Raw genomic sequence first — 10,874 nt, forward strand, 5'->3', positions numbered from 1 at the left:
TTCAGTTCTGAAAGTAGAGTTGTAATGATCCTTTTATGCATAATATAAGCAAGGGTATCTGTACCAGGACTCTAAAAGGCCATGGATGAGAGGGTACTTTGGGAACATGACCTGAATCTGAATGCAAACAACTAGGAAAATTACAGGAACCTCAGATGTACGATAGGTTTGGCAGAAATGGTTCCCCTAGCTAGCACAACATGAAATTCAGCAGAGTTCTCTCAGATGAGTTGAGCATAATATGACCTGCGGGGCGACTAAGAGTATGCAAACAAAGGAAATTTAAGTGCCAAAGATTTGAGCTCTTTGTATCATGTGCAACTACATGCTGAATACCCAGTCAAACAAGGGACAGCAACAAAAGGATGTCTCCTTGGACAATTACAGCATAGTACAGAGAATTCAGAGATGGAATCTCTATCCCACAGAACAGGCATTCTGATCTAGTAGAACGGTAATGCCAACCACCTGCAAGTAACTTGATGTTTGCATACCATTCAACTAGAAGACCCTACTGCTGGCTGGAGACTGGCGTGCCATCTTCATTCTGTGCAGCTTCGATTGCCAGAGTTTTCTTAGCGACTTGTTTGGGAATATCAAGGTCATCTTGGATGCAACGTTGCAAAGGATGGGATAGAAGAATGCACATCTGACGAAAGAGAACGCGAGCAAGCCCTTGACCAGTCTCAAGAATGTACCCCTCATACTGGCTGACATGGTCAAGAGCATCAACCAAGGCATCATATACCATCTGTGGGCAGTTGTCAGCACTTGGCTTGTCATGGAGATAGATTATGTCAAGGGTGAAATTCTTTGGCTTCACAGGCCACTGATGCTGTGGCTTCATAGAGGAACGACAGTAGACAAGTACCTGGAATGATTAGACTTGAAGCAGTCAAGACCCAAGATATCATAACTGAAGAAATGCAAAGTAAATAACTTCATGCCAAAACAGTGTGCCATTATTAAAAATAAAAATCATGAACATGTTGTCCACAGAAGGAAAGATAGTGATCCGAGGAAAATTAGCACCCCGACAATTCAGAGTGGTCCTGCATTTTACTATTTCCAGAGCACCATAATTAACAGAGGGAGCCATCTATGTTAAATTTACATCACACCTGCGATAACAATAGATAAATTATCAACAATGTTCTAACTTGTAAGTGACCACTTCTACTTGCTGTTCCAATTGGTTACCAGATACTAACATGGAATCAAATTTGCAGGCAGACATAATTTAAAAGCAATGCAAGCCTGAGTCCTAGTTACAAAAGGCTTACCACCCTGAGAAGCCGGCCTTGTGATTCTGCTTTTGTACCTTCCTGGTTAGCTGTCATGAAGAGCTGGGTGAGATCAGCCATTGCATATCTTGATTCTGAAGCAGACAAGGAATGGATTGCCTCCATTGCTGAACCAGCGTCACTACTGAAGCCCTTCTTCACCTTAAAATTCAAAGGGGACAAGTTATATTAACCAATATATTATCACATTCCAGAGATACAATAAGCATCTTGACCAATAACTCTCAGAGCAAACTACAGAGCAATAATACATGATGATTGGGGAGATTTGGGGGTGAATATCTCACTCAACTCCTAACTTAAACCCAACCTAAACAGAATCCCCTCTCGTAGATCCCCTTATATCTCGAACTGGGCGCTGAAACATTAATGGTTCCACACATCACAGAATAAATCCTGATTTCTAGTATGACTGTATGAGACAGCAGGTAGTAACATTTCTGCACAAATAGGAATATTCGTTCCCTAAATTTCTCATCGAGAACCAGGGCGGATCTACAGGGTATGCCAGGTATGCACCGGCATACCCTGCAGGTCTAGCATGTATGGAGTATATATACATGTATATTTATTTGTAGTAAAACCGAAAAACTTGCAAAATAACAAACTGAGGCTGCACCGTGCGGCGTGAGGCCTTTTCACTTTCGAGGCCCACGACCTCACCCAGTGACACGGCCTATACCAGCTACGGCCCGGCCTACGGCCACACGACGTCACTTGGAAGGACCCCACACAACGGGACTTTATGGTAGGAGTCCATCGATCCAATGCCGCAGGTCTCAGATCGTCGCCGTCTCTGATCAACGAAGCCGTACACGCGCTCAGGCGAGGCTACGAGGACACGACGTCACCACTAATCATGATTAAGATGGTCAGATTGAGGATCCGCCCTAGCTACTTCGCTGCTGCTGGTCGGCTGCTGTGCGTGCGCGACTAATGTGCTAGGCATAGATCTCGACTGCTAGCTACCGAGGCATTCCATCTCTGCTTTTGTCTCTTCTCTTTTATTTTATGTAAAAACATAAAGCCTATTGATATTGCTAGGCAACGACAATTGTTGATTGAGTATTTTCTACAATGATTTAGTGAAAGCAAAATTAAGAATTTGTTAAGAGGCATTTTTAAGTGAATAAAGATAATATAATCGAAACATTCACATCCCTTAGAAAACAGTTTAAAAAGTCAGATAAGTAGTATGATAAGTCTCTTACATACTCTCTTTTATGTTTATATTTGGGACTGTTAATATGACGTTTGAACTATTTATATTAAAATTTATGTCTTTCAGTTTCATACTTATCATGTAATTTAGTGTGTGTATATCAAATTACGTTTAATTTTATAATTATTACCGAATTGAGAAATGGTTTTACCGAATTATATATGAAAAAATTTGGACGGCATACCCTGAGTTCAAATCCTGGATCCGCCACTGTCGAGAACTCGAGAAGTGCAAGGAACGCGAAACCCGACTAAATGTTGCCGAGAAATGAAGGGATCAGGTGAGGGGAACCGTGATACCATGGAGAACGCCTCGCCGAGGGAGCCGAAGGCGAAGCGGTGGTCGGGGCACATGGTGAGCTTGCCGTGGACGAAGAGCAGCAGGGCCTGCTTGATCGCGTCCATCCGCCTGACCGCGGTCCGGGGCCCCGCCGCCGGGGCACCCCCGGCGGCCCCCGCGGGCTGCGTCGGCTGCGGCGACGCGGTGGAGGTGGAGGTGGAGCCCGAGGACGCCGCGGCGGCGGCGGCGGACTTCATCTCCGCGCGCGCCTCGAGGTCGACGTCGACGCAGAAGAGGATGTCCTCCGCGGGGAGGCGGCCCGGCAGCAGCGAGTAGCGCGGCGCCGGCGCGGCGTCCGTCGCCATCGGGACAGCAGCGGGTGGTGGGCTGGGGTGGGGGAATGGTGGATTCGGTTTCGGTCAGGCAGGCGGTCTGGGAATGGTTGGGTTCCGTTCGTGGGTGCGGTCAGAATCAGTGAAACTCGCAAAGGCCCCCTTCGGCTACTCGCCTAGTACTCTACACACGCCTAGTACTCTACACACGCTACGCCCCTGCAGGGGGGGAGCGGGGGACAGGCCAACTGGCCAAGATCGCAGAAAGCGATGGCCCTTACATACTTTTACAGCCCACAAATAGTATCTCCAATCAAGTATCAATCAAATAAACAAAGCATAAATCAGAAAAAAAAACAGACTGTTCGGATCCTAGAATTAAGTTCATTTTAATAATTATAATTAAGGTATAGATTAATTAAGCTAATATAGTTATATGTGGAATATATTTGTATTTTTAATGTTAGACATACCAAGGATATACTTATATCTTGCACTAGTCGGATAAGTTTTGCGATTACATTGTGTACTCAGGGTTTATTTACCCCTGTTGCAGGTACTGCTTGAGACGTAGACATTGTGTGAAGGATTCTTCTGGTGGGCACAGACGGATCCTTGTTCATTATCAATAGATGTTTATTTTTATTCCGCTGTTTAATATTCCACGCTCTGACTTTGAAAATGTAATAATATATTTTTTTTAAAACTCTAGATGTATGAAATAGATTAGGTATTATAACTCGTTCTTATTATTGAATCCTTAGAGAAAAAAATGTGGATCTTTCAGACTCTCCCTTAGGGTGTGCCCGACAAAACCGCTCGTTGTAGCTTACTTTCGGGGTGCTTAGTGTCTGATGGAAGACGAGCACCTCCGTAAGTATGTTATTTCAGACGGTTCTGTCACACGGATTATGTATTTGCTTGTTTCGATGAAGGTCAATACACGTATGAGTGCACTCTCTCGTGCCTCATAATACCGAAAGAATGATCGGCCATAGATGTAACCTACTGAATGACCACTGTCCCTGTTAGTAATCCTTATGCAGTACTGACGTCCTTCTTCAGTGAGCTAGCCGAGGTTTTTATTACAGAAGTCCCAATCGTACCCGAGTTGCTCCGTAGCTTAGTCTAGAACGGGCCACAAGCCACATGCAGCATAGGTAAGGTCCTGGAGCGCAATCTGCATGCGGAGAAAAAGAAAATTTAGAGAATATTATTACAATAATAAACAACAAATAACCACGACTCAGATATAAGTGACAATTTTACCACATCCGTACGGTTGTAGCTTGCAAACCATTAACTTGCTTGCGGAATGAGGATATCACCAGCATTCAAAGCAAGTGTCTTGAAGTGCGAGAAATGAGGCACATCATAGCAACACATGTCGAAGTGCCTCTAAACAGAAGCGTACGACACTGAATTGGACGCTTATCACATCTAGGCTCTGTCTTCCCGTCTCGTGGATAAGATTTCGATGATTTGCATCCCTCAAAGGGATGGAAAAACTGAGTTCACACGTCCATAGCCGACTAGTTGCATTAGATGTCGTGTTCTCGACGATGTCCGAGATAAAGAACCAGCTAAGTGTTGTTTGCAGCCAATCTATTGGGGATATAGTCTACGACATATATATATATACATATATATATGCAACAATGATATTAAACTAATTATACTTATTTGTTAGCATCAAAAAACAAAAGATGTTTAAAAATATTTCATACAATAGCTAGAACAGGGAATCACGGAATGGCCACATTAGGAACGAATGGCTCATCACCAGGGTGGAAACCTAATTCTTATGGTGGGGGAGGTCCGTTGTTCATACCACCTGATCGATAAAATATAAAAAATATGAACATAAAATATATGCACAAAAAATTCTTCCAAGTAAAATATGGCAACATAATTAAATATAGATCGAATGCAAGGAAAAAGAATATATATAAATAAAGAATGCAAAGAAACATGAATATAAATATAGATCAAATGAATATAGATAGAATATTGGAGAAGACAACATATCAATACCAATGAAAAATACAGGAGCCATGACCAAATCACGTAGAGAGAGTGGATTTCTTGAGAAGTGAGAGTGAAACGTGAGAAATGAGACTGTGAGAGGTTCGTGGGTGGGTGAGATCAATGTATGTGACCGGCGGTTTGTTTTATATAGGGGGGCATGGACATCACTGTCGGTTTTCAGTTACAACCGGCAGTAAAAGTGAATATCATTGTCGGTTTTTAAAGAGAACCGACAGTGAAGGTGCATATATGTAAAGGACCGTGGGAAAGTTTTAACAGCGGGAGCACTGCTGGCCCGTGGAGGGAATATTCTTATCACTATCGGTTTTGATAAAAAACCGACAGTGATAGGAGTCATTAGTGCCGGTTTTTAAAACGAGCAGTGATTCCATGTATCACCGTCGGTTTTTATGCAAAAACCAACAGTGATAGGCCAGGCCTAGCAAAGCAGCTGTCGTTGTCGTAGGCGCTTAGCTTTTATTTTTTTTTAAATCAGAGCCACTGCCGCGGGCTCTGGATAAAAAAATATAAAAATTTATCCCGCTTGGGTTTCGAACCGAGGGAGCGAGAAAGAGGGATTAGTGGCTTAACCGCTGCGTTAAAGGGGGATTTACGTTAGAAAACGTTTTGTTATCATTTTTATAGTTTAAGTTGAGGTTCATTTAATTCTGTAAAAATATAAAAAAAAAAGTTTGCCGCACCTAGGATTCGAAGCAAGGGTGCGGGCTTCACAGTAGCTGGCTTTTACCGTTGCGCTATGATAGGGAGTACGTAAAGGTAGGCTTTCTTTTTTGTTTTATCCTCTGAACGAGAGTTAATTAATTCGAGGTCTAGATTATAGGGCCTTAACCGTTGCGCTAGCATTAGGGATTACATTAGTTTAGGTTATGTTGTTTCTTTTATCCGTTTAGTGCATGTAAATACATATAATTTATTGTAAAATAATACAAATATTTGTGTCTCCGTTATTTAATTCCATGATAATTAATTAATGGTCATAATTATCAAATAATAATGTTTATGAACATCATCTCAATATTTGATTACATAGTCAATTATTTAATTTTAGAGAAGCATACAAAATATAAATTTGATTACATAGTTGGTGAACAACGTCCGAATATTGATTACATAGTTAATAATAATCTAACTATCTTTAGGTGCATCAATAATGAGGGCCTCATTGTGATTAAGCTGTACGTAAGTTCGTCACCCTCTTGAAGGATAGGTAGGGGTACGTTCATCCCGAATAGAGGCATTTCCTGATAGCCCCTATAGTCTTCTTCGTTCGTCACTCCATCGATATCGACAATCTTTCTTTTCCCTTCTAGGACTATTTTTAGCATTTCTTTTGTCTCGTTATCCCTTGCATAGAAGACTTGCATAACATCTCTTGCAAGGACAAAGGGGTCGTCTCTGTATGCGGTCTTAGTGAGATCAAAACGAAGCTAATTAAGCAACAAAATCAAAGAAGTAGATGTTTGTTACTAACCTTAAAGCAAAAAGATCAAGCCATTCTTCAAAATCCAAGCGCTAGCTTCATGGTGAAGAGCAGCCGCAACAATGGAGGGAAGGGTCCAAACATGCACCTCTGTTCTCGAGATGGAAGAGATGAGGAAGGAGAGGACGGCTGCAGTCTTTTTGTGCTGTAGACTTATCACCGTCGGTTCTTGGATAGAACCGACAGTGATAGAGCCTAATCACTGTCGACTCTTGCTTGAACCGGCAGTGATATGTGGCCGTCGAGTCACTGTCGGTTAGAGACACAAACCGGCAGTGATAGTTGTCATCACTGCCAGTTCGATCATATCCTAAATCAATTTCTTGTTTTCAGAGCAAAGAACCGGCCGGTTCTCCTAATTTCTGACATTGACGAGGCCGGCAGAACAGTGGTCTTTGCATTGGATGCAAAACTAATTGTTTTCTCCATCACGTTCAACCCTCCCATGTTGGAAAACTAAAATCTGCCTCATACCATGTTTGCTTGCGGTCGTTCTAGAATTATATTTTGTTGGTGGCGTTATTATTTATACCGTTCATGCATTCTCTTTGATTTTAGAAATGGTTCTCGTCTGATTCGTGCTGCAGGATGCGCGGGATATATGCTGCTGCTGGCGCCCGGCGTACGCACCAACTCGGAGGGGCAGTGCCGCTCGGACCGGTTAGGCCGGTGATACAGGCAAACCGGATATATGGTGCTGACGCGTCCCATGGCTTGACCCCCGATGGCAAAGCTAGCTCCGCCCCGAGCGCCACGCGTCCCATGGCTTGACCCCGATGGCCACGCGTCCCATGCGTGGGATATAAGAGGTAGAAGTTACAGGAATAAAGTTAGGTGTTCTACTATACACCCGATCTAAATTTAATATCCTCTAAATTATAGACAATACTATATGAACTGTTGTAATCGATATGTTAACTCTATCATGTAGTACACCTAAGTATTGAACATGCACATGCATAGTTTTTTTATCATAGAATATATTTTTGTCGTATGAGACAACATAATTTTTTTAAGTGACAACAGAGAGCCCCCAAATATTAGACAGAAACTCTCATTTTACTATCTCTGCATCTGCTAAAAATTTAACTGAAGTTTAGTTAATCCATGGAATAATTTAGATTGTGCCTTTTGTACTGCCTCAACAATTCTTTTACTAAGCATGATTATTGTTTCCATGGATGATTATTGTTTTCTTCCATGCATAATTATTGTTTCCTTCTATGTATGTGGTCTCAGGTGATCGATTTGTTTCCTTCAAAACAGGCGGGGATCGTAGAGATGGCAGTTTCTTTTTCTATCGTGCGGGGTATCGCACGGCCGGAAGAGAGGAGCGACAAAAAAAAAAAGTCGCACCAAAAGTGGTTGGCCAATTTGAATTCTGTATTAATTCTCTTTCATTTTGCTCGTTGCCATGTATGCTGGTGCATGTAAACATGCAATGTATATATGGATAGCAAAATAATTTTTTACTTTCTATTTTACCGTGATTCCTCTATCACATGACAGACAATATTCAATCAAGGAGAATGACATGCGGGAGATGTCGTGGGATCGCAGGCGTGGACAGACGGACGAACCAAAACAAATATTGCACCAAAAAATGTCCACACTTAGTTCTTTTTAGTTGTAGGAGATTTATATTGTAAAGAAATGAGTTAAAGAGTGTGTTATAAGTTGAAGAATAGAATTATTTCATAGTGATATATAAAATATATTTCCATCTCACACCCTATAAATTTGAGATAGGATTATTTGTGAGCTTGAGAATGTTATGAAATATCAAATTCTAAGCCAAATCGCCTAATTTATTATGTAGATTTTAAATTCCTCTAAAACGAAGGAACCTAAACGGGGATTTTGGATGAGAAAAATGCTGTAGTGTTTTCTTCAATGTTCGCTATATACACCGAGGTAAAAAAACACTCCTTGCTGTTCACACGATGTTGTCGAATGGGCCCTTGCCCCTTCCCTGCCTATCTGCCAGCATCGCAGACGATGTTGCAATAGAGGAACACATCGAGAGCGTGCTGGTGAAGGCCTGAAACAACTACTACAGCTGGTCCTAGAACGTCGTGACTCTTTGTGCGTCCACTCGCGTACGGTGGCGGTGACGGTGGCACAGCTGCAACATGTGGCACAGGTCACATACAAAGAAGACGATCGTTAGGATGGCCCGATGAAGACAATTACCACCACTTAGGGCCCATTTAGTTTCCCTCCAAAACACTAAATTTTTCAAGATTTCCCGTCACGTCGAATCTTTGGATGCATGCATGAAGCATTAAATATAAATAAAAAATAAAACTAATTACACAGTTTAGACGAAATCCACGAGACGAATCTTTTAAGCCTAATTAGACTATGATTAGATATTAATTGTCAAATAACAACGAAAATGCTACAGCGTCGTTTTGCCAAAATTTTCGGCAACTAAACTGGGCCTTAGGACGAATCAATCACGAATAATAGCTCACCCACTACTCTTGTTATTAGGGATGGAAGCGGGTTTAGCCGAAAACATATGCATATTTGCGGGTTCTTGGACAAACTCATTTGCATCTCTACCTGTTATACAAGAGCAAACGATTGGTCTTCATGCTGCTGGTCCCGCTCGACCACGACTACACCACCGACATTGTGTCGAAGGATGGCACTCTCACCGCACTCCAAGGACATGACAACCTACCACCTGCTACTGCGAAAAGTAAGATCCATGTGGTCATCTTCTTCCACAGCAATGGCTTCATCATCAGATCGGCTAGGTCCACCGTGTACCGCCACCGCCTTAACCTCCTCGTTGCTGCCTGCCGGACATCACCGTGGACCACCGCGGTACTGCCTCGTGCCAAAGCACCCCATCTCTGCCATGTATGAGGACTTCCTCACAACCCTCAAGTGGGTGTTGTTTGTCCCATGGCAGATCATGGTTCACCGCGCATGGCGACCCCTGCCCACGTGTTCCTCGTTGGCAGTAACACTTGAGAAATGTGCCACCACCTCGCCATGTACTCTGACATCTAACACGCTAGGCTCAAGGGCATCGTGCTCATCCAACCGTGGTTTCTGGGGGCAAAAAGCTCATCGATGGGGAGCCACGGAACCCCGTGAAGCAACAACAAAAGGGCTTGTGGGAGTTAGTGTGCGGTGTGCCTGGGTGTGGTGGATGGTGTGGACCACCCATGAATAAACTGGATGGTGCAGTGCACGCAATGTACGAATGTTGGAATGCTGTTATTAGTCTTAAAATGTTAGAACCCTCCCTGCATGAATGGAAGGATATCGTGAGCAAGTGAATCTTTATGACTTAGGTTAGTGGCTGCATCTGCGTTTGGTGTGGACCTGTGCTATTCATGCTCCTGTCTACTCTAGTTTTCAGAATGGTTGCACCCCCATTTAAATCATTTACTGTGAATATGCAGTGATGGTCATTGACACTAACATGGCTAGCTAGCTAACCGTACTATTTTAGAGGATGATTCTGTGCACAATAGAGGGATGCTAATGTCATGTTCATGTTAAGGGTCAATCACTCTAGTATGTTCTTTTCAGATAATACCAATTGGCCTAAGATAAAAGAACTTGCTTTAGCCAATTTTCAGTTTGTTCTTTTGTTTTTCTAGCTTGTCATTTTAATCCTTAATGTTGTCATGACAATCCCTCTATAAAGACAGATATGTAAATTCACTTTACGAGTCATTCCAAGAATCACATTCCAAACTGGATTGAAAGCTGTGAAACCTTAAGCTTGTCATTCTGTTATTTTGAACTGATCTGCCTTATTCATAGTATATGGTGCTTGATTCACTGCCCATGTTAACATTGTTATGTCTGTAGTTTGTTAACTCTGAGCCTTGTGTAATTTCATCTCAGGCCTGCATTTTCATGATGAAGGAGGCACGATCTTCGTCTTGGCCAGACCTCCTGCCAGAAATTTTGGGGCTTGTTCTCAGGTGGTTGCCCTCCTTAGCTGATCGTGTTCGACTAAGGGCAGTGTGCCGCCCATGGCGTTCCAATGCTCAGTTAGATCCCCTGACCCCACTGCTTCCTTGGCTCACCCTCCTTGACGGGACCTTCTCGAGTATTCCGGATGGTAAAATTATCAGAATGCCGATACCAGATAAGGCTTTTTGCAGAGGTTCTGTTGACAACTGGATGTTCTTTGTGCATAATAGTGACGGTGATTGCTCACTGATGAACCTTTTCCC

General features: G+C 42.8%; 1 protein-coding gene across 1 annotated transcript; it reads right to left on the reverse strand.

Annotated features, from left to right (window-relative positions):
* Positions 1–281: 281 nt before the first annotated feature.
* Positions 282–3,264, reverse strand: LOC136528411 (uncharacterized). The gene is made up of 3 exons (XM_066521365.1): positions 2,826–3,264; positions 1,284–1,445; positions 282–871 (listed from the first exon to the last, which is right to left on the reverse strand). Exons 1-3 carry the CDS (start codon positions 3,168–3,170, stop codon positions 512–514), a joined length of 867 nt encoding a protein of 288 aa, XP_066377462.1. The 5' UTR covers positions 3,171–3,264; the 3' UTR covers positions 282–511.
* Between the last annotated feature and the right edge of the window lie 7,610 nt (positions 3,265–10,874).

This window comes from Miscanthus floridulus, chromosome 19, assembly GCF_019320115.1.
Source record: "Miscanthus floridulus cultivar M001 chromosome 19, ASM1932011v1, whole genome shotgun sequence".
In the NCBI taxonomy this organism is placed as follows: Eukaryota; Viridiplantae; Streptophyta; class Magnoliopsida; order Poales; family Poaceae; genus Miscanthus; species Miscanthus floridulus.